Below are 27,970 nucleotides of genomic sequence, written 5' to 3' on the forward strand. Positions count from 1 at the left end.
TCACAGCTGGGCGAGTTGTGTTAGTTTCCTACCAAACGCACTTGAATCCCACGACTTGTGAATACGCGACAAGGCGTATTTTCAACCGAAGAGCGGCGCGAGGACGAGGTGCACGTGAAGGCAACGATAACAGTAACCAAAACATGGCGGACTCAGATGAGCCCATGGATGAGCCGTAAGTAGCTGCCGAAGAAACAAAGCTAAAACAATCATTAACCGCCCGAAAGATGCTTTCAAATCTCATTAACCGACGAAAGCAGAGCATGAATGAACCTTCTTTTATTCTCTCTTTTTAGGGAGAAGAAAAGAGGGAGAGTAGTGGAGCTGACTGAGAAGTTAGTGATGAATTGCTAACGTTAACGTTATAGAACTGGCGGTTTGAGGTTTGAGACAGAAGCAAGGTTAACGTTAGCTAAATTAGCTAACCTACCGGTCATAAAGAATGCCCTGGCTGACAGCTAGGTAGGCAGGGAAATACATAAACTAGCCAGCGAAACTAAACTACGGTGAATATTTTGTGATGGTCATGACTTTCTCACAGGTTAGCTAACGTTATCCACCTAGCCTAGGCAAGAGAAGTGCCATAAGTTCAGAAACGCCCACTTGTCATTTAACTAGCAACTTGCATCTACAAATAATCAAAAAAACAAACTAAAATAATAATAAAACTAGCTAACTTGCTAATCCACTACTTGACATACCCGGGTAGCTACGACTAACATAAAACACAATTGATTGTTTATACTTTCATTTAGGTTATTCTGGCCTCTGCATATTATTCATAGATTGTACAAATATTGTATTGTTTACTGCATGATCTGGTGTTAGCCCTTTTCAGAACGCTGGTATATTCAGGTCATATACCAGCGTTCTGAAAAGGGCTAGATCTGGTGTGAACTTACAGTATATATCACTCTCATCAAGGGGAAGTTGTTGGTGATAGTATATTGAGTTTGGGTTTTGGTTGATTTGAGATGTTTTGCATGATCTCACTCTCTCTAGGAGTTCTTGTGTTTTGTCAAAGCCACACATGCATGCTATGGAGGATGCATTGTCAGAGACAATGCAGATGATAAATGTACGTATGTGTTGTCTTCAGGATGGTGGTGGATGGAGGCATTGGAGACAAGTGTGAGTGGGAGGGACGATGGAACCATATCAAAAAGTTTCTGGAAAGACCAGGGCCATTTACGCATCCTGATTTTGAGGCCGGCACAGAGGTAACATATAGGAACAATGTGATATATTCAAAACTCACATTGGCTCTTGGATCTCTCTTATATTATACCTCTATCTTTTTTTATGTTGTGAAAATATGATCATTTCTTTTCCACCTTTTATCACAGACATTGCAGTTCATGTTGGAAACCTGCAAAATCCTCGTAATTGGTGCTGGTGGCCTGGGATGTGAGCTTCTCAAAGACCTGGTATGAGCTGGTCATCAATGTTATATGAACATCTGGGGAGGTAATATTCCTCGCTGTAACTAATAGCCTACATGTTTTTTTTTTGTTTCTTATGCTCATGCTGTGGATCAGGCTTTGTCAGGCTTTCACAATATCCACGTTGTTGACATGGACACCATCGATGTGTCCAACCTCAATAGACAGTTTCTCTTCAGGTCAGTGCAGCTTTGTCATTTTTTCTGACTTGTGTTATTGGTTAATGTTTGTAGCAGGCGTTGTTAATATGTGCTTCATGTTCTCCAGGCCGAAAGATGTAGGTCGACCCAAGGCCGATGTTGCAGCTGATTTTATTAACAACCGCATTCCTGGATGCTGTGTAGTCCCGTATCCTTTTCATAAATTCCTAGTAATGCATTTTGTATTAGTGATTCATTATAAAATTAGCTGCCAATATGATTGTCTGAAAGTCCATAATCCAATCATCCTGCTTTAGGATCTGACAGGATTATTAAAATTGTGAAAACAAAATCGGAAAAATGTGACAAGCAATCAGCTATTTCCCATCTCTAAATGTACACATTTCAAGACACTATACACTATGAATGTACACCACACTAAAAAAAAAACTACTAGGAGAGGAGCCATTCGACATTCTGTCCAAATGTGGGATTTTCCTTAACGCTGTGTGCAGCCATTATAAGAAAATTCAAGACTTTGACGAGACGTTTTACAGCCGTAAGCATCATTATAGTGTTTCATTCCCAACTATCCTCACATCTGGTAGTCTCTTTATTAGATATGAGATTTATATTTGCTCATCTCTCTCTGGCTTCATCTAGAATTCCACATCATTGTCTGTGGACTGGACTCTATAGTTGCCAGGAGGTGGATGAACGGCATGCTGGTAAGTTATCCCTGTTCATTGTAATCGTAAATCATCGCAGTGGGCGGTACGGTGGTGCAGTGGTAAGCGCTGTCGCCTCACAGCTCGAAGGTCCTGGGTTCGATTCCCACCTGGGACGCTGTGAACGCTGAAGGAATGCGTGCCCGTCCGCATGTCCTCGAGTGCCCACCGCCCGGGTGGGGTCGTCAAAAGGGCCTTTCTGTGTGGAGTTTGCATGTTAACGCCGTGCCTCCCGGGAGTTTCCTTCATATAGGAACCCCCTTCACCAAAACATGCAATATCCTGGTTGCTAATGTGGTTCCTCCTCTGGTCGTTAAGGGCGCCTGTTCAGAGGGAGGGGAACTGGTTGGAATAGCGTGACCCTCTCACGTGCTATGTCCTACCGGTGAAGCTTCCTCTGTCAGGTGAAAAGAAGCGGCTGGCTAACTGCCCATGTCTCGGAGGAAGCATGGAGCCAGTTTCGGCTCTCCCCAGATCGGCAGAGGGTGGAGTAGCAACCAGGATAAATAAATTAAATTAGCACTAATGGGGGATAAAAAATGGGGGGGGGGGGAAATCATCGCAGTGATAGTCCTCATTCTCTTATTACTTTGGCCACATATCTTGATAAAATTACCTTCAAACATGAATCCATGGCATAAATATATAAATAAATTTGAAAAGTTAATTGTGGCAGAGGCAGCATATTTTACTTAATGTACAATCTGTCTTTCTGTGTAGCTGTCTATGCTGGTGTATGAGGATGGTGTCCTGGACTCCAGTTCCATCATCCCTCTGATTGATGGGGGGACTGAAGGCTTTAAAGGCAATGCCAGAGTGATTCTGCCTGGCATGAACGCCTGCATTGACTGTACCCTTGAACTTTACCCACCTCAGGTAAGCTCGCCTTGTCGTAAAAGCCAACCCAAGCCAAGGACGGTAGGATTTTGATCGACAATTGTTCTACTGAAACAGAGCCAGGTCAGTTTGTTGTTTCTGATCATACACCTTTGTCTTCATAGATCAACTTCCCCATGTGCACGATAGCCTCCATGCCACGTTTGCCAGAACATTGCGTCGAGTATGTCCGCATGTTACTGTGGCCCAAAGAGAAACCCTTTGGAGGTATAAAATCACACTGTTGTTCTATCTCTGCTGAATGGTCTCTGTTAGGATATAAAACAACAAATACAATGTGACATCAGGCTCAACATATTCTCTCTGAATTGCAAGACCTGTGAAATAGAAAAGTAAGCTTTTGTATTTGTGTGTGTGTGTGTGTGTGTGTGTGTGTGTGTGTGTGTGTGTGTGTGTGTGTGTGTGTGTGTGTGTGTGTGTGTGTGTGTATGTGGTGTGTGTGTGTCTCTGTCTGTGTCAGACGGTGTGGGCCTGGATGGGGATGACCCAGAGCACATCCAGTGGGTGTACCAGAGGTCTCTGGAGAGGGCAGCAGAGTTCAGCATAACAGGAGTCACATACAGACTGACTCAGGGTGAGTGCACACTGCACCTCTGTCACCAACAGAACACTGCTCCTATTCTGGCAGCTCCACTGAGAAACGACCCAGAATAATCCAAATGGGACAAGCCGTGGCCATCTGAATGATGCTGGTGCCCTTGTAGCTTACTCTGTTTCTGTCAATTAAATTACAATTTATTTTTGTGTAAGAATAAATAGTAAAACATTGGAATGTGTAAACAATCCATGTCTCATCAGTGTTGTTGGTAATTGGGTCATTTGTATTTTGAGAGAGATTTTTTTTTAAATATATATTTTCTTTATCTTATTTACGCTGCAGGTGTTGTTAAGAGGATAATCCCAGCTGTGGCGTCTACGAATGCAGTCATAGCAGGTAAATAACTAAAAATTGAGGAACAGTGAACCTGTCTTAGTAGAGACCTGTGGGGCTGACACTTTTATGAAAGGTTTTATACCTGGTCATAAACACGTTCATGATTTTCCAGGCAGCATTTGGAGTCTGTTGACTTTCTGCAAACCGAAACGTCAACCCGGATTTAACCTCTTGTCTTTCTTCCTTATTTGATCCAGCTGCTTGTGCAACAGAGGTTTTCAAAATAGCAACAAGGTGAGTTTTCAGTCTCTGCTCTGCAGCAATGTGTACATTAGTGTAAACTGGACACATGCTGTTCACTGTTTTTTCCATAATGTTACCTTTTGCATCCGCAGTGCCTGTGTCCCTCTGAACAACTACATGGTCTTCAATGACGTTGACGGCCTATACACCTACACGTTCGAGGCAGAACGAAAGGTTACTCCCTGATTCACATCTGCCAGTTCACATTTGCTACAGAGATCAAGTCACCTGTTTGTAAAATATTTGTTATATCCACTCCTGATGCAGGAAAACTGTTCAGCCTGCAGCCAAGTACCTCTGGACTTGCACTTCTCTCCATCTTCCAAACTGCAGAAGGTGTTGGACTACCTGACTGAGACGGCCTCCCTGTAGGTTTGCCTGCATCATTGGGGTTTATTAATGTGCCATAGAGACACTGCGTAACGCGTCATCATTGAGAAGCCACGCCCAAGACCGGGGGAAAACAGAATCCCCCCTCCAATCCTGGCGTTCTCCTATTTCACGTGCATGGTTGCGTGTTGCACAAAAAGATCGTATATACGGAAGATGAACACTCCAACTTACTTCCTTGACAGCTAGATCCACATTTTTCTTCTCGCCAATTCTCAATGGCTTCCTTGTTTTGCTCAGGAGTACAAAAAAACTTTAACTGGCGATTTTTTACATTTGTTGTCTGCGCAGCCCCACCACACAACAGCTTTTAGCTATAGAAGAAAGTAGTGCCCTGTGCACAGGGTTAGGTTATTTATTCACACTACAGCTTTTAGCTATGTTTAATTCAAGGACAGTGACGCTGGTGTGTGGAAATGAACGGAGCTTTTCCCCCGTGATGGGCGTGGCCTATTTCATGCAGTGTCTCTATAACTAACTGTTTGCACTTGTGGTCATACTATCTTGTTTGATGTTGCATTATGTGTCTGTCTTCAACAATAACTAAACATAATGTACTTTCTCAGACAAATGAAATCGCCCGCTATAACCGCGTCAGTGGAAGGAAAGAACAAAACATTATATTTACAGGTAAATATCCTCTGGTGTCAGACGCTTTCTTGTTTTTAATTCTGTGTCATTATGGTCCCATGGAATGTGAGTCAGGGGGGTGTGTCCTGAAACTGAGTAGTCGTACTGGTTTTGGTATGAGGAAGCTGTCTTTGTGTATTCCATTGACAGAGCGTGGCTTCAATTGAACAGAGGACACGGCCGAATCTGTCCAAAACACTGACGGGTCAGTTGCCTTATTGACGGAATATTGTTCCAAATGTGGCCCTGCCTAACTGTCTGAATTGGTCATGTGAATAAACTGTGAATATAGTGTCTGACTTGTGTTGTGGCCATGTTTATTTCCAGAGCTGGGGCTGAGTGACGGGCAGGAGCTGGCCATAGCTGATGTCACCACACCCCAGACCATGCTCTTCAGACTCCGCTTTACCTCATAGGACAAACTCATGCACTCCCACAAACAACCACCTGATGTCATCGTCGCTGTTACTAGGCCAACAATGCAGAATATAATGGCTTTAAAACTAAAGCAGTTTACAGTGTATTATATTCACTCACATTTGCGTGGACAAGTACAGCTTATTTCGTTGTTCGGATGTACTTGTTCACTAAAGTCCATATTTTGCACTTGAAAGCCAAACTGTAGTTCACAGTTCACACCCTGTTATTTTGGTGATGCAATGTCAAGGATTTTTGCCAGTAAGAGTTGTCTGCACTACACTCTCAGAGCCTGCTCTGTGCAAACTGTGAGAGAAGTCATAGTTACTTGAGAAAAGGTGATTCTGTACTTATCCTGGACTGATTCATATGTTTATTTATTCAGACAATTTTTATTTGAGTTGCAGTAACTGCTGCAGTGGTCCTCGACCAGACTGATGATGATGTGAACTGGAATAAAATGTTTTTCTTACAAAGGTCTGATCTCTTTGCAGAGGGTAGTTACGTATGATAAGAACAGTTTCCCTCGAATTATCACATAAAAGGTGGTGCCTAGTTTATATCCCCAATTTCATTGTGGGAGGGATGGGGTGGGGGTGGGCAGTTAACCAAATTTGCTCAGTATTGTTTTTGGTGTTTTTCACAGCAGCCATTCTGTGTCTAAAAGGCAGGGTAAAACACAGGTGCAACCAAATCAGGGCCCCAGCACTGGAACACCTAAATGGATTGGTAGTTGGGAAACCCTCATTAATGTTTTGGTCGCATGTGTTCCCTGTTTACCCTGCCTTTTAGACACAAAATGGCTGCTGTGAAAAAGGTCTATTGACTGTTTTGCTCAGACATTTTACTTTGTTTGCTCTACATGACTCAACAACGGTTCACAGCTGCCATGCACAGCAGCCTCCAGCTGCTCCATCACTGGATATTCTTTCTGTCAGGGCAGCAGCTGACATGCCCAGCAAACCGGATTGTGACGTCATGAGGCTACGTGGAAAGGAAGTACAGTAGCAGCAAACGGGGCTAATGCTAGCTGGGCTACAAGTAGAGAGCGACCAAAACAAACGATGGTGGGCGAGCAAAGAAGACGGAAGAAACATCGAAATATGGGACTAGTCATGCTTTGATTGAGGCAGTGCTTTAGCTGTGGCCGTTAGAAGTTCCTAACAATCTCCCTACATGACTGACTTGTCATGAATTTGGAAATTTGACCACCAGCAGCCGACCAGATAGCGAGCTGTCTTTCTGGGTCTGATGCTGTCTCGCTAGCGTTAGCGTTATGTGTTGTGTACATTCTGCAGCTGTGTTAATTAGCTAAGTAGCTATCAAAGGAAATAGCTTTGGGTAGAACAACAATTCGCTAGCTAACGTTAAAGTTGCACCGCGTTATCCCTGAAAACGAGAATGCAGAGACCTAGCGTCAAGTGGAATGGGTGGTTTGTATGTTAGCTTACGTGCTAGGTTTTTAACAAATACTGCCGATAGCTAGCTAGGGAATTCGCCAAAATGAGTTGGTTTAACACAGCCCACCTGTCTACCTTCGCTAAACAAGCGTTGACAACAGCTCAGAAGTCCATCGACCGAGTTCTTGACATCAAAGAGTCGGACCAGTGGAATGACACTGTTGTGATGCCCTATGATGGTAAGTTATGTTTATGGTTGTAACAGCTAATGTTGGCCTGTGCAAATCTCATGCTAATCATTAGCATTTAGATGTGTAACCAACACATGTAAATTAAAATATGATTTTGTTCACCCCTCTATAAGATCTACCTGGAAAGATACCGCTAAGTGGAGGGTGGGGAATGACCCAGTGGGATGAGCCCCCAGAGGAAAAGAGCCAGACCCCTCCGCCTTCATCGGAGGCCATCACTACTCCTGTCACCCGCACAGTTGTGGATGAATCGGATAACTTTTTCAGTGCCTTTCTGCCCCCTGGAGATGCACAGGGCGTCACAAAAACCCAGGTAGTGTCTGTACCTCCTGCCATGTCCCACAGGCGAGCCCAGGAGAAGGAAAAGCAGAGCAAAGAGGCTGTGGTCCAAAATGATGTGGAGGAGCCTGAAATGTCAGGGCCTACTGACACTGACTGGACACTGAGTCCAGAGTATCAGGAAGCTGCTGAGAGCTGGCCGGTCGAGTGCGAGTCCTCACCAGCAGGACCTTATCCAGACACCATCCTCCTGCAGCCTGTTTCTCCAGTCTCATCTCACTGTGATGATCCTTGTGACTCTGACAGCGAAACGACCGATAAGAGCAGAGCAGAAATAGACGTCGACTCAACGGCACCCGTAGACTCAAAAGCAGAAGAGTCACCGACTCCCTCAGAAGAACAACCTGAGCCGGATGTCACCGACTCCTCTGAACCTTCTGCTGTCACCTCTGAACCTGAGAGCTCTGACCCGCCACCTTCCCCCCCGCCCTCTAAGGAGATACTCTTGGAGCCTAAAGAGCCAAAGATGGAAGACCGTCAAAATGATACCCCCTCCCCTCCGGTCAGCGCCTTCTCCTCGGGCACCTCCACCACCAGTGACATTGAGGTGCTGGACCACGAGAGTGTGCTGAGCGAGAGCTCGGCCAGCTCCAGACAAGAGACGGCGGAGGGAAAGAACGGCCTCCACCTGATGCACGGCTCCTTCCAGCTTCTCTCGGCCTCCACCTGTGGCGATTTCCCTCGTCTGGAGGACTACCCCAAGCTCACGGAGAGCTGCGGCTCGTCCTCGGACGCTTTTGAGCGCATCGATTCGTTCAGCGTGCAGTCGCTGGACAGCCGTAGTGTCAGCGAGGTCAACTCGGACGACGAGATCCCCGGGAGTCGGACGCTAGCGTCCGTCACTGCCGGCCCGGCGCCCATGACAGTTGCGTCACCAGCCGTATGTCAGGAGGATCAGGAAGGGGGAGTGGTAGGGAAGGAAGGAGAGGAGGAGGTGGAGGAGGAAGGAGAGGAGGTGGAGGAGGAAGGAGAGGAGGTGGAGGAGGAAGGAGAGGAAGAGGGGTTCACTGAAACGATGAGGGAGCAGTCGTTGGATGAGATGGAGGAGAGTGGACGGAGCGCCACGCCTGTGAACAGCGAGCAGCCCGAAGAGTTGACAGAACAGGACCAGGAATCCGAGGCTAATGTTACACTGTCTGGACCCGCCCCCGAGGAGGTTGATGAACGGCTCACCCCGCCAATCACGGAGGAGATGAAAAGCGTTTCGACGTGTCAGATTCTGGAGCTTCAAAAGGTAACAGTTGGTACTGTGTGTTCTTATGTGACTGGTAGCACCAATCTTAAAAACGGAAACAAACAATCGTAATAAAAACAGTATGGGCCATATCTTACGCCCAGTACAAGGGCAAGTTCAAAATCTTCCAAATCTCTCTTTTTCTTTTAATTAGCACTGGGTCACTGAAACACATCTTTGATGTACCGGTACTGACCTAGTGGTATTTAAAAGAACAAAAGGGAGATTTTGAGTTGAGTTTTATTTCAGCTAAGAAGGTAATGGTAGGAGAATTACAAACTTGAATACTACATCTTTCCTTAGGGTTAGTTTTCAATTTTCACATTTTAGGCTTTTCTATATTGCCATTGTAAATGGAAAAAGTCAAATCTATTGGCTGCTCCTCCTTGTAGGTCATTGATGAGTTGTCAAGCCGCCTTGAGAAGAGGGAGTCTCAGCTGCTAGCAGTCAGCAAGGACAAGGCCAGGCTGGAGGAGGAGTGTGACAACCTGAAAGAGTGAGTATCTGGCATGATGCACACCTGGTTCTTCTGAGTGACACCGTAAATAACCCTGATATGAAAGCTGAAGCCTGTGTGAGACCACTGTAGCAGAAATCTGGGTCAGGCTATGCTTTGCCCACATAGCATAGCTCCACTAAAGATTTGATGTATCACATCAAAATAAAAAATAACAAACCATCATATATTTTGCCATAGAATTATCAAAAGAATTATGATGACATTGCTTTTTGTATGTTTTCTAATATGCTACAGTTAAGCTTCAATATAGAAGTATTTTGGAAAAGGTCACTTTCAAGTGAGGTTTTCACATAGTTGCTCTAGTCTACATGATGTTCAAAATTAAATACTTATACAGATCGTCAACAGCTGCCTTGGCCTTGAGGCTGTATGCATTTAGACACTGAGCTGTTAGACTAATGTGTCTGTTTATCTTATCGTCCAGTGAAGTGATAAGCCTGAAGGAGGAGAGCTCCACTGTTCAATCTCTGAAGGATGAGTTCACCCAGCGCATAGCAGATACAGAGAGGAAGGCTCAGCTTGCCTGCAAGGAGAGGGACATTGCAAAGAAGGTAACCATCAGTACCCAGAAACCCATCTTTATACAGTTGATTGTTCAACTTACTATATTACATGACTGTGGATTTTCAGCAACAATCTAACTCATCCAGTCAGTGTCCTCGTGTCAAAGATGTCGTGCATTTTGTATCTGCCACAGGAGATTAAGGGCTTGCGGGACGAGCTATCCACCAGGCTCAATTCCAATGATACAATCGAGATCATCAGAGAGAAGGAGGAGCAGATCAGAGGCCTGCTGGAAGAAGGTGAGACTCTTATTGTGGAGTAGCCCAGTGTGCTTTTAGAAATGCTGCCGACGTGATCATGTGTTGGCCGATTGTTTTCAAAACTACAATTCCCAATTTGTCGGTGAGTAAATGGGCAGAGCCCTTAGTAGAGTAGGCTGCATGCCCCCGGGAGAATTTAGTGAGGCAGAGACTTTGAAGAGACAAGTAACACAGCAGACACTTTTACAATCAAGAAGAAACAAATAACAAATGCTATGAAGCATTTTCTTTTAATCGGGAGCACAGGTCCTTTGACAAAATGTAACTGTCGAGCCTGTTGTTTGCTCTATTTATGTGAAAGCCAGAAAAGATGGACTACAGTGATGTTCCAATGAACACCCAACTACACCATGGACTATGATGGTCCCAAGTTATCACTAAAATGCACATTTACATTTTGCCAGTTGCAAGAAAAGGGTCATCATTTAAAAACTTTACATTTGTTACTGTATTTGTAATTGATGTCGCTCAATCACTGAAGCCCTAATAAACAAAATAGCCTAAGTTGTGTGGTATATTGTAAAAAAAATGGTGGTGCAATTTTATGAGCTCTCCATAGTATGAAGTAAAAAAATAAATAATTCATCCTTGGTTGAGAAAGTACAAGCATTTTCACTCTGAGCGGTTTCATGACCCGGCCAGACTGGTCGATAACGAAAAGCAATTTATTTCTAAGCAGAATCTAATGCAGGCACTTTATCCATAGAAGCACAGTCGTGTTTCATTGTCTACATCAGTGTGTGCTCTCAGCATCAGTTGTCACTGTCAGCTTTACTCTTAACTCATTCACCGCCAATGACGTCTTTGACGTGTTATCAGCAATGGCCTTCCCCGCCAAGGACGTGTTTGACGTGTTTTTGTTTTTATTGGTGCAGCGCCTGCAGCAAACACTTGCCCAGCCTGTCACACAGACACAGGTCCCTGCCTTCAAAGGGTAGCCGACAGCACGCGATCAAACACATACCGCAGCTGTTGTTTTGAAATCTAGCAAGAGGAAAAGCAGAGAACGGGTAACGCTTCCTTGTGCAGACAGGAGAAACGCAATTGAAACGCCCTCGGCACGAGCTGGAGTCGCCTTCCTCTGTGCCAGCCAGGAGAAAACGGGAGAAAGTAATCAAGAGATGTGTTTGATCATCGGAGGAATGAGGAAATGATCGATCAGTTTGCGAGGGCGGTGAGGACGTGTTGAATAGCCGAGGGGAAAACGGGAACGATCAAATAGCAGAGTTGATAGGGAGACGGGTGTACCAGAACAAATCAAAAATAAACACAGGAACAGCTAGGCAGCAGCGGGCAGAAGGCACTCACAGCAGCCCGCTGTCCTTCTCAAGAGCTCTTCAGTTATGAAATCGCTGGGCTGCGTGCCCTCCAGTGTTGCTCCTGGCCAATCCCAGCGCCACAGGGCGTGGTTATTGCTTATCCTATGTTGGGTTAGAAATCTAAAAGGGGGATCGTGTGTGTGTGTGTGTGTGTGTGTGTGTGTGTGTGTGTGTGTGTGTGTGTGTGTGTGTGTGTGTGTGTGTGTGTGTTGTGTGTGTGTGTCTGTCTGTCTGTCTGTCTGTCTGTCTGTCTGTCTGTCTGTCTGTCTGTCTGTCTGTCTGTCTGTCTGTCTGTCTGTCTGTCTGTCTGTCTGTCTGCACACTCACACCGAGTAAACTGTATTGTTGAATGTAAAAAAAAGCACTTCATGTGTGTATATATATATATATATATTTTTTTTGTCATTTGTGTCCTAACGAATAATATTTACATGTCTGATGTCAATACAGTTCAAAATAAAAGAATTGAGAGTGAGTTATGCCTGAGATTGTGCCCTTTTACAAAAATGCTTTTTTCTCCCTTTTCTCTTCCCAGACAGGCTTTTTTGATGAACATGGGGTGTATAAAAAGGGTTATAAGTAGAGTACAGAACATGCTAAAAGCTAACTTTCTTTTTGGGGGTGAAAGTAGAGACTTAGATCTTCATTTCGAGGTATTGGACATCACTGTAGTCCTAGTACAGAATTTACTGTGGGTCTTGAAAGATGACCAAACATTATGGAAATACTTGGCCTGTGCCAAAAATGCCAGTCAGATATTGGCAGTGAATGAGTTAAGAGGCTGATCAGGTGTTCTTCTGCTCCTAGGTGAGAAGCTGTCCAAGCAGCAGCTGCAGCACTGCAACATCATCAAGAAGCTGCGTGTGATGGAGAAGGAGAGCGACACGAAGATCACCAAGCAGAGCAAGAAGCTCAAGGAACACGAGGAGGAGCTCAAGCACCTGCAGCAGGTCGGTAACCAGCTCAATGTTACGATTGTTCATTTAAAAGTAGTAATAATTTTCTTTCTTTCTTTCTTTCTTTCTTTCTTTCTTTCTTTCTTTCTTTCTTTCGTCTGTATTGTTTATTTAAGTTTTCATTCAGTTTAGTGTTTTACTGTTCAACTACTTTTCAAGGCCATGTGTCCACCATGTGTTTTGTAATGACATTTAATAATGATTTTTTACAGGTATTTTGGGGCCTTAGTGTCAGTAAACACATCACACACGGTTCAGCCGTATACTAGGTTTTTGACCGAGTCCTGTTTACACAGATTGTTGATCTACGGTAGTTCTATTCATTACTACTGGACTCTCTCCACTTCTGTCAGAATATGCCAATGTGCAAATAAAGTAAACCTGAAAATAAATATTGATTTATTCATGTTTTGGAAGCTAACATAATATTTTCAGTTTACTCCCTCCCTTTTTTCTCTTTCAATTTATTATTTATTTAGCGTCTTTGGGTAATTGAAACGTGCTATACAAATTAAATTAATAATAATAATAATAATAATAATTATTATTCAGTCTTCGTTTTACTTGACTATAATAACATTCGTCTCAGCATAACCATGCCATATCCTCTTGATGTTTGTGTGTGTGTGAAGGTTCTGGATGGGAAGGAGGAGGTGGAGAAGCAGCACAGGGAGAACATCAAGAAGCTGAACGCTGTGGTGGAGCGTCAGGAGAAGGAGCTGAGCCGGTTGCAGACAGACGAGGAGGAGCTGCAGGAGAAGAACAGGAGCGTCCAGGCTGCTCTCGACAACTCTTACAAGTAAACACTGGCATGCCCTGCTATTGATACTGACTGAGGATCAAACGGCTTATAGTAGATGTTTGTGTAATAGTGCTACTTCAGAGCTCACAACTATACATCCAATTGTATGACTCCACTATCGATAGAATAACATGGCGGTCTTCTTGTGCATCACTTTCTCCAGGGAGCTGGCAGAGCTCCACAAGGCCAGTGTCAGCAGGGCGAGTGAGGTCCAGGAGGCGAAGCTGAGCAGGGACACCCAGGCCAAGGAGAAGCTGAGCCTGGCCCTGGAGAAGGCCCAGGAGGAGGCCCGCATGCAGCAGGAGGCTCTGGCCAACCAGGTAACACTGGCTCGCAGCGTGGGGCGGGCACTCGGCATGCACGGGTGTAGTGGTAATAAATACAGAGGTGGGTAAACTATCCAAGGTGGGTAGTTCACCCTCCTTGTTTCCCCATGACGATTTATACAGTTGATCTGAAAATAAGTGAGTCAACTCTCAACCTCATTTCAAAGAGGTTGTGGTAAACTGAGCCTTACTTGCGTCTACCCTCCACTACGTCCCTGTATGCATATGTGTCAAGTGTAGATGGCTTGTTTCTCATCAGACCTACTGCTTGTGATGACTGTTGGTCCACCCAGTACATGTTAATCATATGAATGCAATGTGTACTCTACACTTGGGCGTGAACCATTAGCCTGGGTGAACACAGCCTTCAACGTGACATCACAGACCGTGTCTGTAGCGTAAGTTTCTACATGACTGATACATGTGCATGCTGGGTTTAGCCTCGCTAGTCAACTATGACAAACATAAGTCTGTGGTGCGCAAGTTGAACAGGGTTGTCGGACAGCTTTCACTAGACTTGACTACAAGAGAGGCACATTGTTATTACTAGATGCACATGACGAGGTAAAGGTAGGCTACTGCTGTTTGCTGGACCTGCTTTCATGAACCCTTTGTAACCCTGTGTGCAGGTGGCTGACCTGCGTCTGGCTCTGCAGAGGGCGGAGCAGCACCAGGGCAGGAAAGAAGACTATCTGAGGGAGGAGATCAGTGAGCTGCAACAGGTAAGAGATGATGGCTGGAAGGAGCCCCACTGACGTATCTCACTTCAATGAGAGGCAACGATGACCATCATTTGAAGAAAGTGTTGTACACACATGCACACAATCCTTTTACAGGGTTCCTACAGTCATGGAAAAGCCATGGAATTTCAACATCTTATTTTCCAAGCAGGCCTGGAAAAGTGATGGAATTAGTAAAATGATTGAACGTTTTGGAAAACTCATTGAATTTGGTTGTGTGTAAAGAAATGCACTGTTAGTCATCTTCTGTGGATTACCTTCCACATAATGTATCATAACGGCAAATTTATTTTCTCTAGCTGTTGACATAATGTCGCTCTGTCTCTATTTTCATGCTTCTTGTATTTTATATTAACATTTTTATGGAAAATCGTGTGTTTTCTTTCAATAGCTTCCATGTAATGTGACGCAGTGACTCTCAAGCACTAAAATCAATTTAAGAGCTGTGTCCTATTTGTCCAGTGTAGTACCGTAAATTCCGGACTATAAGACGCACCGGTCTATAAGCCGCACCTTCAAAGGTGACTATTTTTTTCTTCTATAAGCCGCACCGGTCTATAAGCCGCGGGTGTTTTGATGTTTAATTACCATATGTAAGGCTTCGTGCACAGAGGGGATTGTCGGGAATGGATGGCTGTTTGGGGAAGCTCCCATTTATTAACATTTCAACAAAACAAAAGTCAGGTCACTAATCCCCAGACAAAATCACACATTGTGGTATTTTTTGTTTTTTTTACAGTGCACACAGTGTCCGCGGTGTGGTGAAAAGAGGGCAAGAGAGGAAATTAAAACAGAAGTGGATTTATAGTTAGAAAGAGTGCTAAAGAAGAGAGAATTCCGTTTTTTATTTTTTTATTTTAGTTACTCACAGTACTATTGACCAGTCCAACTCAAAAGATATTCGGCAGTTTCACTTTGAGCTCTTGTTCCGCCGCTGGGCACACAGTGTCCGCGGTGTGGTGAAAAGAGGGCAAGAGAGGAAATTAAAACAGAAGTGGATTTATAGTTAGAAAGAGTGCTAAAGATAGTCCGGTCTGGTTATGACGAGTCTCGCTGGGTACAGTACGCCAAAGCGATATCCATTGACTCGATGATGCTGTTGTATGTTGCGCGTTTCTGTTGCACCAACGCGGAGAGGTCCTGCGGGACGAAAAAGCGCGTACCCTCCCAGGTGAGGGGCTTCTTCCCCGCAGCCTGGAGGATGAGTTGACGGTCGGGCCAGCGGAGTAGGCAGATGAAGATGGCCCTCGGTGGCAGGCCGGGGTCTGGACGTGGCCGAGGCGCCCGGTGTGCCCTGTCCACCTCTGGTGGTTTCTCGCCTTCCTTCAGGTCCAGGATGTAACACAGGATTTTGCCACAAAAGCGTCCATGTCACCATTATAAACTCTGTTCACGGTTGCCTTAGTTTCTTTAGTGAGTGAGTGGATGGACTTCTGCACGTTTTCAAACTTGTTTTCAAGCTGCTCAAAACCTCTGAGCGATGTCGGACTTAATCGATAGTGTTTCACGGAGTAAAAGTTTAGCCCAAGCGTGTATCTCCAGCCTCCAGCAGGTGAGTCATTTCCTCATTCATGGCGTGATTGCTTCATCTTTTTCTTTCTGCTTACCTGTGTTGTGTTATGTTATGTTATGTTATGTTATGTTGTTAAAAGAGGGCAAGAGAGGAAATTAAAACAGAAGTGGATTTATAGTTAGAAAGAGTGCTAAAAAAGAGAGATTTTTTTTTTTTTTGGAAAAAATCCATAGATAAGACGCACCGTTATATAAGCCGCAGGGGGCAAAAAAGGCCAAAAAACGGGAAAAAAGCCGCGGCTTATAGTCCGGAATTTACGGTAATCATTTCAGAGTCACCGCTTCACATTACATGGAAATTGTATTATTGGTCCTTGAAAAGTCATGGAAAAGTTTTGAAGTTTCATCCATGAAAATGTGTGGGAACGCTGCTTTTACCATCTTCTTCCACAGAGGCTTCAGGAGGCAGAGACTAGGAACCAGGAGCTCAGTCAGAGCGTTACCTCGGCGACGCGGCCTCTACTGCGACAGATTGAGAACCTCCAGGCCTCGCTGGGGGGACAGACGGTATCATGGGAAAAACTGGAGAAGACCATCTCTGACAGACTAGGTGAGAGGCATCTCAACTGCTTCCTGATCATTAAAAACAATCACCTCAGTAGACCGCACGGCTTCACCTCGTCTCCTCTCTTGCTCTCCCTCTTCCTCTCCTCGACTGAACAGTGGATGCCCAGGCACAGCTGGCTGTGGCTGTGGAGAAGGAGCGTTCGGCAACCGAGGAGCTGCTGGCCATCAAGTCCCAGCTGGCCTCTCTGGAGTCGCAGAATTCCCTGCTCCGCCTGGAGAAGGGCCGTGTGCTGGGACAGCTGGATGCTGAGAAGAACAAGAAGGAGAGACTGGAGGATGAGAGCAGCAGGTAATGTGCAGGGAATACCGACACGCACCTACAGTACACAAAATAACATCCATCTGATTTGAGTTAAGTCAAGTCCTTCTCTCACAGCAGTGTCCACATTCAAACTATTCTTTCTAAATACACATCAATGAGTCATTCGCCAAAATTGGTTCAATGTCAAATTTATTAAGTCTGAGTTATTAAGTCTACGGCTATCTCAAATATTCTATATATATCATCAATATACTTGAAACTGTATTTTTTTAAATCATGGGCCCACTTGATGGCTATCTAGTCTATGTCTGGACAAGAACATTCTAGGGCCACAATTCATTTGGGCTAGTGCTTATTAGCAAAGGCTTAAAAGCACGTTCCCTGACCGGGAATCGAACCCGGGCCGCGGCGGTGAGAGCGCCGAATCCTAACCACTAGACCACCAGGGAAGTGTGAAAGCCATCAGCCTAAAATAGCCTCCTAGTTGGAGTACAGGACAGAGTGGAGGAGCCAATCATTGATATGTATAGCCATTCTGTTGGTTGGTTGGTTGGTTGGTTGGTTGGTTGGTCCACAAAAAGTTCACCACACTTTATTTTTAGAATACATTATAAACCAGCTAGTTTACATGCCACCAAATATATAAACTTGTGTAAGACTAGATTACATTGTGCTTGGAATCAGGTTTGCTTTATGGTGAGTTAATTTGGTGAAATTTGTTAAGAGACACTAGATAAAAAACAACAAAACGAAACGGTAGCTAACTTTAACAGGATTCTGGAAAACAGGAAACACGGAAGCTAAAACTATTGGAGGTTAAAAAAAATCCAACCGTCAAACCAGCTGTTGTAATGGTAATGCTTCCTGGAGAGTGCTTGTATAAAACAAAACTTGTTTTGTGAGGGCGAGGGTGGAGAAAGGCTAGGGGGAACCCCCTTGAGAGAGGCAATCATGCATGAGGTTTGGCCTTTGTGCCCCAGACTTGTCTGTTGTGAGAAGCCTGTTGCAGCTCAGCGGGCCAGTGGCGCAATGGATAACGCGTCTGACTACGGATCAGAAGATTCCAGGTTCGACTCCTGGCTGGCTCGTAACAATTTTTCGTACTTTAATATCCTTGTACCCATGAAGGAAAGAAAGTGGCCAGGTCGCCGATGATGTCAAACTGTTCTAGACTACCGTAATAGTTCTAATCACCTGATTAAAGAAAACATGTAATATTTGATGCAATACATAAAAACATCAGTCAACATCACATAACGTCTTTTCTTTAATCAGGTGGGAACATTTTCAATAAAGTGGAACGACACATAGCCTAATGGTTTATAGTGGGATAGACTTCCCATGCCTGCTCATTCACTTCAATAGAACTCTCCCCAATGCAAAATTCGAACAGCTTTGCCAGTAACATGACCGTAAGAAAGGCAGATGTAACCAAATCTAACTGACATCACTATTGGGAACACAAAACGAACACTTCTCATATAATGATATGAGTGTTTTAGTAGTGTATCACTCAATACAAAAAATAAAGGCTTTGATAGAACCGAAAACATATGACTGCTTAGTCTGCAGATAAAACACAATGACAAAAGCCATAGTCATAGACTCAGGTGTGCATAAACTACAGGTGAACTTCTTTTTTTAAATACAAAAATGTGAAATTATTATCGCTTATCGGACAGGAGATATTTGTCGGTTATAGTATCGGCTGAAAAAATCCCCCCCAAAGTCTATAGATCCCCCCCCAAAATCTATAAATCCCCCCTATCTGAATTCCCCCCAGTTTCCAAAGTTAATTTTAAGCCCTGAAAAATGATGACCAAAAGGTGACAGTAAAAGAACTAATAACTTGATGTTTTTCTTCTCACTGTAGGGAGCATGTTGAATTGGAGAATCTCCGAGGAGAACACAGTCGAGTTCTAGAAGAGGCTAAGAAAGAAAAGGTACCGTACGGTACACTCTCTCTCCTCCTGCCATCGCTGTCCTCTCTTCTCTGTAGAACCTCATCCTCATGCACATCTGTCTGCTCCTTCCCACAGCTGCTGCTTACCAATCAGCTGGAGATGGAGAAGATGAAGGTGGAGCAAGAGAAGAAGAAATGCTACCTAGCACAAGAGGCCCTCAAGGAAAAGGTCAACTCTCAATACTCTGTAGTCCATATAGCCAACATGTCACTCTACATGTAGCCTACTGAGATGATAGAAGTTCAGTGTGTTTATACAGTATTTTGACTTCTTACCCAAATCTATCAGGAGCGGAAGACCATGACTCACTCTCCTCAGCCCCCAGCCTCCTCCACCCCCTCCCTGTCCCGTTCCAGCTCCATCAGTGGGCCGGACAACGCCGGTCTGCACACCTCTATGCTTTCGCAGGTACACAGCCCGTAAACACTGCTCCCTCTGCCTCCGTTCAAAGTCGGTCAGACCAGTATAAACAATTGGGAGTGAAAAGAATGGAGGAAACTTTCGGTTAATAAACTCTAGAAATAAAGTTGACTTGGTGCAAACTTTGACCGTCATCAGCTTGATCGTTCATCTACCTTGTTTTCTTTCTCTCCCCAGGATGACTTTCTGGACCACTCGCTGGGCACCATGCCCATGTCCACGTCCATAAGCGGGACCAACCTGTACGAGGCTGCCAGGCTGTCTGGAGGCTCCAGCATCGTGGAGAACCTCCAGTCCCAGCTCAAATTGAGAGAAGGAGAGATAGCACAGCTACAGGTAGCAATTCAGATCGCCCCATGAATAAGGCCTGAATAAGTCACAGGATCAACCTACCTCTAGTCTATTCCAAGGTTCAAGGGTTTTTATTGTCATTACATGCTTTCACATGAATGAAATTTGTCCTCAGGACCAGCAGCGTACAATAATAAATCCTATAATAAAAAACAGATCACCTAAAAATAACTCAGACCTAATAATAAATAAGTATACATACAATAATAACTGTAGGGATTTAAAAAAAAAGTTAAAAACTGATGGAGCAGCATATTAAAAACACAGCAGCACACAGGGCAGTGTGTTGAGCAGCAGCACAGCAGGGCAGCAGTTAAAAAACAGAGCAGCATGTTCAAAACAAGCAGCAATAAGGTGTTCTGGTCTTAATGCTCCGCAGCCTCCTGCCCGAGGGGAGGGGGTCGAACATCTTGTGTCTGTGTACACTGGTTGCTTGTTTAGGTTTGTACTGATTACTTTGAAGACTTTGCCAACATCTCAAATGAGGCAGGAACCGTTAGCTATCCTGAAGTCAAGATTAAAGACCAAGTTAAGTGAACATTTGCTGCCTAGACCCCATAGGCTTTATCACCACCTGCCTGATGACTTGAGGCTTGCAATTTCCGTAGTCTTTTAAATCAGGGGTTCCCAACCTTTTTTGTGCCAAGGACCGGTAGATACATGGAAAAAAGGTTGTGGAACGGTTGTCAATTTTAATGGTTTTAGTTATGTTTATAAAAAAAAAAAAATGTTTGTTTTTTGGACCGGCTCGCGGCCCGGTATCAAATGCGTTGCGGCCCGGTACCGGTCCGTGGCCTGATGGTTGGGGACCACTGTTTTAAATCACCTCTTTATATACAGGCTATTATGTGTGTATATTTTATATACAGGCTATTGTGTGTGTATATTTTATATACAGGCAGGCTATTGTGTGTGTAGTACATACCGTATATTATCTAAGCTACTATCTATCTTGTTGCACTTGCCTATCTTATTGAGCTTTACCCCTGTTTTTTTATTCTGATGTTTTTTTCATCAGTTATTTTATTGGCTTATATTAATTATTGTTTTATTGTCTGTATGTAATTCAGTTGTGCAATACAAAACTTTTTTTTTTTTTTTCTGTGAATATACAATAACCTGCTGCTATGTGCCAAATACAATACATCTCCCCCTCTCAGCTGGAGATCTCTAGTCTGGAGAGGAGTCGGTCTGTCATGGCGGAAGAGCTGGTGCGGCTCACCAATCAGAACGATGAGATGGAGGACATGGTGAAGGAAATCCCTAAGCTGACAGTTCAGCTCAAGGTGAGGACTCTGTGCTCTGTTGCAAAGCAAGAGATCTGAGAAAGAAAAGTTGGAGGATGCTGCTTTATGTACCGGTACTTAACCTGATTTTGGCCAAGGTGTGCAAGATCAGAAAACTAACGTGAATTGTAAGTTGGAGTTTTGCCTAAATGCCAGCTCATCTTGCCTCTAGAAAAGTAATCATGATAAAATACTGATCCCTTTGGGAAGGGGCGGGGGGGTGCTTGTGCATATGCGTGTGCGTCAGCAAAGGTTCCCCTCCAACAAGTCCTCCTTGCTGCCGATAGAGAAACAGTCGCCTCTCTGCTTGCTCCTGCTTCTCTGCCAGCTTTTTGCTTTTTAACTACGAAACTTTCTTTTTTCTTTTATCCCCCTGATTTTACTACTACGCCACTTTCTAGTAACGATCTTTCATTTTGAATCGTTAACCTATTTTTATGGAATCACCACTAACAGCACTTTCGGAGCTCACCCAGGCTAAGTATAGCCTAGCATAGCCTAGCACTCCAGAGACTGTCGGACAATATGCCTCATATAAGCTGCTGTGATCATCTTCAAAGGATTGCCGTACTGGAAACAACGATATTTCATCTCTCAAATAACTCACTGCCATCGAGTCAAATTGCACGGAATGTCACGAGCAACGTGAGTACATTATCATTAGCTCTCAGGGATGCTGACTCACTGCTACCGAGTCAAACTGCTATGGCTACCAACCTAGAGCTAGCTGATGCGGCTAGCCTGCCAGCTCCGGAGAAAGCCCGTGCTAACATCGCTAACCAAACTGCGAGCCCGAAGCATAAACAAAGACATATCCCAAAGAGATTAGTGATTTCCGAATCCACAACTACTCCACAAAACCCAGAAATCAGCTCAGCAACAGGCTGGCCCTCCCTAAATTCCAGCCTGCGGTGCTCGGCTCGGCAAGCTAATGGCCTGACACGGGCTCTCCGCACGAGAGATGAGGGTCGTCAACTGCTTAACCACAAACACCAAAACGAGCGGTCATGGACTACTGTCACGAGAGGAGGAACAGCCCCCCCTCCTCCGCTAATGGAATTGCAACTTGAGAATCGTTTTGGCCTGCTTCGATCACCTCCAGCTGACATAGCTGCCCAGCTCCATGAGAAGGAAAATCAGGCTAGCGCTAGCACAAGGCCTCAGGGAAGAAACACTGTCTCAAGGCCCAAGGACACTCAAGCCATAACAACCCTGATAGTAGGCGATTACACCGTGAAAAACATCAGGAGTTGGAGAAACTCCAAAACATACTGCTTCCCTCAAGACGCAATCTCTGACATAACAGGAAAAATCACAGAGCTACTTACATCTCACAAAGCTGTGACTAGGGTGATCCTGCACATTGGAAAAAATGTCATTTATAAGCAAGAATCAGAGAAACTTAAATCTGATTTTACCAATCTGCTGAATATGCTAGCCTCTCTAAACATTGAGGCTTTTATCAGTGGTCCTTTACCATCTCAGGGCACGAACCGCTTCAGCAGACTACTAGGCCTAAGCTCATGGCTTTCCACCGCCTGCCCACTACATAAAGTAAACTTTATTGAGAATTTTAATTTGTTCTGGCAGCGTGAGCACCTCTTCACTACGGACGGGCGCTATCTCAATAGTGCTGGCGAGGCTTTACTGAGTTCTAATCTACTATACACGGTGGACTATTACAAGGTCAAGATCCCTCTAAAGCCTCTCCAAGACAGACAGCCTGACGCAGCGGCCACAGAGCTCTCCTCCAGCCCTGCTCCACCTGCAGCCACTGACCATGCTCAGATCGACGCAGCTTCCGGCCCAGCTGCCGACCCTGCCCAACTGACCAATGACGCCACACCTCCGGCAGTCGCCACACCTCCGGCTCTACAGGTCGCCGCCCCACCTCCTGCCGCCGCCCCGGCCCAACTGACCAAAGACGCCCCACCTCCTGCCGCCGCCCCGGCCCAACTGACCAACGCCACACATCCGGCAGCCGCTGTCCTGGCTCTACAGGTCGACGCCACGGCTCAACTGGTCAACGCTCCACCAAACGACGACGACTTCATCTTCTCCCCTCCCCTCCTCTCTTCCACCCCCCCTTTCTCCTCCACCCCCCCTTCCCCACTCTTTCCCCCTCCCCTCCACTCTCCCACCTCCCTCTTCTCGCCCCCCACCGCAGCTCAACGGCCTGATGACCCGGCGGAGAGCGACGCCCCCCCAGGTGTTTACCCGGCGGGGAGCGACGCCCCCCCAGCTGTTTCCTTGGAGACCTCATTTTCCCCCCCCCTCCACTCCTCCACCTCCCTCTCATCGCCCTCCTCCCTTTCCCCCTCCCTCCACCTACTGCCATTCTCAGCTGGCATGAACAAGCTAATTGAGGAGGTTAATGTTAGTCTAGCTAGCCCGCTCCGCACCTCCAACAAACTGTTTGAGCGGGCTGACGCTGGACTGGCTAGCCTGCAGTGCACCCCTCCGCCTGGCTTAAAAGAACTGGCTAATCAGCCCTCTCCATCTGTCATGAACACACTGGCCGAACAGACTCCTGGCCTAAAAGAACTGGCTAATCAGCCCTCTCCATCTGTCATGAACACACTGGCTGAACAGACTCACGCCAGAATAGCCAGCGCCCCCTGCTCCTCCCCACCCTCAACATCTCCCCCTCCTCGCCCCCCCCCATCCCAAAGACCCCCTCGCTCCAGCACCCCCTGCTCCTCCCCACCCCAAAGACCCCCTCGCTCCTCCCCACCCCCAAGACCTCCTTGTTCCGACCCCCCACCCTCAAAACCACCTCCCCCTCCCACCCGCTCACCCTTCCCTCAATCTCCCTGCCCGCCCCAAAGGGGAAAACTGAAGAAAAAAGCATTTTCTGCCCCAAAAACAAGGTCACAGAGGATCATGAAACGATCAGATGTCTAACTATCCCCACCCTGATTAGCTACAGAACAAACAAAGATTATCTCTCAGCACGTCCTGTTCCAGGACCAAGCCTAGTATCTGTTCTCCAGGGACACTCTGAAAAGCATTTACAAATTCAACCTAGCAGTGCAGCTATCAAGGCTGCACTGCTAAATATTAGGTCACTTGTAAGCAAGTCGCTTCTAATAAACGATCTGATTACGAGTCATAAACTGGACCTCATGTTCCTCACAGAGACCTGGCTTGATCTAAACAACAGGGAATATGTTCTTAATGAGTCAGCCCCACCTAACTTTAACTACATTGACGCCCCCAGAGTCGGTAAGAAAGGGGGAGGAGTAGCTATTATTTTCTCTGATGCTTTTCAATGCAAGCAGGTATCGTTTGGCGACTTTTCATCATTTGAATATCTGGCCGCTGTTCTGAAGTGCTCTCCCTCTATTTTACTACTGATTATATACAGACCACCTAAGTACTCTAGTAGTTTTTTTGATGAATTTTCAGAACTCCTTTCTATAATCTCCATAGAACATGACTGTTTAACTATTGCAGGAGATTTTAATATTCATATTGACAACCCCAATGATAATAATGCCAAAGAATTGAATAACCTCCTTGACACTTTTGACCTGTTACAACATGTCTCTGGGCCCACTCACAATCGAGGCCATACCCTAGATTTATTTATCACCAAGGGCTTTGAGTCATCGTTTCTTTCAGCTAGTGATGTTGCTCTGTCCGACCATCTCTGTATTTTTCTTGAACTCAAGATCACCCCTATCGCTCTTACTCGGTCAAAAACCATCAAAAAGCGTTACATCAACGAGAGTACTAGCACACGGTTCATGGAGGCTTTCTCGCTGGCCCCTTCCCTCTCCTCAGCCTCTGTCAATGATCTCCTAGATAACTTCAATTCTAAAACCCTAAAGGCTATTGATGCTGTAGCTCCCATTAGATCTAAACTAATCTCCGGTAAGAAAAAAGCACCATGGAGAAACGCTCCCTCTGTAAATAACAAAAAAAGAGATTGTAGGAAAGCCGAGCGCAAATGGCGGAAAACTAAACTTCACATCGATTATGACATCTATAAAAATAGTCTTCACTCCTACAACCAGGAACTAAAAAATTCCAGAAAATTCTTCTTCTCCGACATTATCAGCAAAAACACCAATGACGCTCGCACTCTTTTTGCCACTGTTGACAGGCTGACAAACCCCCCCCCACAAATTGCCCCTGATCTTCTATCCAATGTCAAATGCAATGAATTTGCGACCTTCTTTAGGGATAAAATTATAAATATCAGACTAACTATTTCCACATCAAGAACAAATGTGGCTCCGCCGCACCCACAGAATAGGTGCTTAATTAACATGACTCAGTTCAATGTCATTGACCACAAGAAACTAGAAGAAACGATACGAGGCCTTAAATCCTCATCGTGTTGCCTAGACACCCTGCCAACAAGCTTTCTAAAAAATGTCTACAGTTGCCTGGCGACCGACATACTGAAGATAATTAATACCTCTCTTCTTACAGGCATTTTCCCAAAATCTCTAAAAACTGCAGTTGTTAAGCCCTTGCTAAAGAAGCGTAGCCTCGACCCCTCTATAATCAGCAATTACAGACCAATATCAAATCTTCCCTTTATTAGCAAAATACTCGAAAAAACTGTCTACCAACAACTCAATACCTTTCTATCCTCCAATGACCTCCTAGATCCTTTCCAATCAGGCTTCCGACCCCATCATAGCACCGAAACTGCGCTTATCAGAGTTATAAATGACATCCGAATGAACACTGATTCAGGTAAAATCTCAATCTTAGTGTTACTAGACCTCAGCGCTGCCTTTGATACGGTTGACCACGAAATTCTATTGGACAGACTGGAAAACTGGGTCGGGCTTTCCGGCACGGTCCTAGAGTGGTTCAGATCTTATCTGCAAGACAGGAACTACTTTGTCTCCATTGGCAACTACACATCTGACCAAACCAAAATGACATGTGGGGTACCCCAAGGATCAATTTTAGGTCCTGTCCTGTTTAACCTTTATATGCTCTCTCTGGGCCTAATTATGCAAAAAAACAAAATAGCTTATCATAGCTATGCAGATGACACCCAACTCTACATAGCCCTCTCATCGGATGACTATGCCCCCATAGAGTCACTGTGTCAGTGCCTTGCGCAAATTAATGATTGGATGTGCCAGAATTTTCTCCAACTTAATAAAGACAAAACAGAGATAATTGTCTTCGGCAAAAAAGAAGATAGGCTCAAAGTTACTGCTCACCTCGAATCCCTATCTCTGAAGCCAAAGGACCAGGTAAAAAATCTTGGCATTATTATTGACTCTGATCTAAATTTCAACTCCCACATCAAGCTTATAAGAAAATCTGCCTTCTATCATCTAAAAAATATAGCAAGGATTAGAGGCTATATGTCCAAACAAGATCTTGAAAAACTAATTCATGCTTTCATTTCTAGCAGGCTAGACTACTGCAACAGTCTTTTCAATGGTCTTCCCAAAAAAGCTGTTAAACAACTTCAGCTCATTCAGAATGCGGCTGCTAGAGTTCTAACAAGAACCAAGAAAGCTGAACACATTACACCAGTTCTCAAATCCCTGCATTGGCTGCCAGTAAATCTTAGAATAGACTTTAAAATTCTGCTAATAGTTTACAAATCTCTCAACGGGTCAGGCCCACACTACATCTCTGAAATGCTTCTACACTATGAACCATCCAGATCCCTGAGATCTTCAGGCACTGGTCTACTAATTGTCCCAAGGACCAAATCTAAACATGGTGAAGCCGCGTTCTCCCACTATGCCTCTCATAACTGGAACAAACTCCCTGAACACATTAGATCTGCCCCTACTCTGCCTATTTTTAAATCCAAGCTAAAGACCTTTATGTTTACTCTTGCTTTTAACTGCTACTAAACTACTGCCTCTCTCGGCCTGTAATTTTAAAAAGATTTTTCCTGTACATTTCCAACAAATGGACTGTACATGTAATAATAATACTGAAGAGTGCCTTGTAACTTATTTAAAACAGAAATAATGTTTCATGTTTGTTAATTTGAGTATATATTTTAACTAAAACTGTCGGCTGTGTTTTTTATGTGTTTTTTATATGTGCATTGCTTTGCTGCTTGTTTTTTCGATTATTTTTTTGTAAAGCACCTTGAATTGCCTTTGTGTATGAAAGGTGCTATATAAATAAAATTTGACTTGACTTGACTTAACATTGTTGTGTGGTTGTATATTTCAGGAACTGGAGCAGAGGCACAACACCATCCTGCAGATGTACGGAGAGAAGGCTGAGGAGGCAGAGGAACTGAGGCTGGACCTAGAAGATGTCAAGAACATGTACAAAATCCAGATAGATGAACTACTCAAAAACCAGAAATAGACTGAATGCTCTGTCTGGAATCTTCTGGGACACTCACAAGCAAAAACCACACACAATAAAACTTAAGAAGACGTGCATTCACTGTAAAAGATGGAAGAGAGCATTTGGTCTTATATTTCATCAAAAGAAATGTATTAATCTTTATGTTGTTTGTTTTATTTTAATCATCAGATACTCTAGCTATTTAAATGGGGATGCTGGGAATGTGGGTAACAGTATATATCGTGCATTACAGAACCAGTATGAAGGATACTCACAGTTAATGATTGAGTCAGAAGTGTCAATTCTTTGAAATCTTGAGGACTTTCCACACTTTTAGATATAATTTCTCATTATCAGACCCTTGACACAGTATTGTATGAGCAGTTTTTAACTGTAGGAAATGGTCATGGATGTTTGCACTATAGTTTCATCCTCGTTTAACCCTTAACAGATTGACATAATCAGAATGGTTCAAGAGATATACAATTGTACACTTGATTATATGTTCTGGTCATAAATCACAATGTAGATTGAGGGTAATCTATGCTTAGAATCCTAGCTATTGGATTTTGAAATGTATAAATATGTAAATGAATAAACATTTATTTGGGTGGTGAAATATAGTGATTTGATACATAATTTTAATTGGATGCTTCCTCAACTTGATATCAAGTTTAAAAAAAAAATCTCGATTGATTGGACACATTTCTCCAAACGAA

The 27,970-nt window shown here is 44.5% G+C and overlaps 2 protein-coding genes across 2 annotated transcripts; both read left to right on the forward strand.

Moving 5' to 3' along the window:
• Positions 1 to 267: 267 nt before the first annotated feature.
• On the forward strand, positions 268 to 6,176 carry uba3 (ubiquitin-like modifier activating enzyme 3; the record flags this gene model as incomplete). Its single annotated transcript, XM_083660636.1, has 17 exons — positions 268 to 335; positions 1,100 to 1,220; positions 1,347 to 1,427; positions 1,539 to 1,621; positions 1,710 to 1,790; positions 2,098 to 2,141; positions 2,246 to 2,310; positions 3,031 to 3,186; positions 3,312 to 3,414; positions 3,668 to 3,781; positions 4,088 to 4,141; positions 4,339 to 4,375; positions 4,477 to 4,558; positions 4,652 to 4,752; positions 5,341 to 5,404; positions 5,555 to 5,609; positions 5,732 to 6,176. The coding sequence occupies 17 exons, from the start codon at positions 268 to 270 to the stop codon at positions 5,818 to 5,820; spliced, it is 1,398 nt and encodes a 465-aa protein (XP_083516762.1). The 3' UTR covers positions 5,821 to 6,176.
• A 703-nt stretch (positions 6,177 to 6,879) lies between these two features.
• On the forward strand, positions 6,880 to 27,859 carry tmf1 (TATA element modulatory factor 1). The gene is made up of 17 exons (XM_083660780.1): positions 6,880 to 7,460; positions 7,586 to 9,045; positions 9,438 to 9,541; positions 9,990 to 10,116; positions 10,263 to 10,368; positions 12,516 to 12,658; positions 13,297 to 13,463; positions 13,630 to 13,786; positions 14,422 to 14,514; positions 16,498 to 16,654; positions 16,768 to 16,960; positions 18,807 to 18,876; positions 18,973 to 19,065; positions 19,186 to 19,305; positions 19,495 to 19,653; positions 20,829 to 20,954; positions 27,129 to 27,859. The coding sequence occupies exons 1-17, from the start codon at positions 7,325 to 7,327 to the stop codon at positions 27,267 to 27,269; spliced, it is 3,552 nt and encodes a 1,183-aa protein (XP_083516906.1). The 5' UTR covers positions 6,880 to 7,324; the 3' UTR covers positions 27,270 to 27,859.
• Positions 27,860 to 27,970: the final 111 nt, after the last annotated feature.

The sequence above is a fragment of the Poromitra crassiceps genome, assembly GCF_964638095.1.
Source record: "Poromitra crassiceps genome assembly, chromosome: 25".
Classification (NCBI taxonomy): Eukaryota; Metazoa; Chordata; class Actinopteri; order Beryciformes; family Melamphaidae; genus Poromitra; species Poromitra crassiceps.

Coding starts and splice junctions, on each gene's coding strand:
- tmf1 (XM_083660780.1), top strand. CDS start 7,325: ATGAGTTGGTTTAACACAGCCCACCTGTCTACCTTCGCTAAACAAGCG. Junction 9,542..9,989: donor GAGTGTGACAACCTGAAAGA/GTGAGTATCTGG, acceptor CTTATCGTCCAG/TGAAGTGATAAGCCTGAAGG. Junction 13,464..13,629: donor GCTCTCGACAACTCTTACAA/GTAAACACTGGC, acceptor CACTTTCTCCAG/GGAGCTGGCAGAGCTCCACA.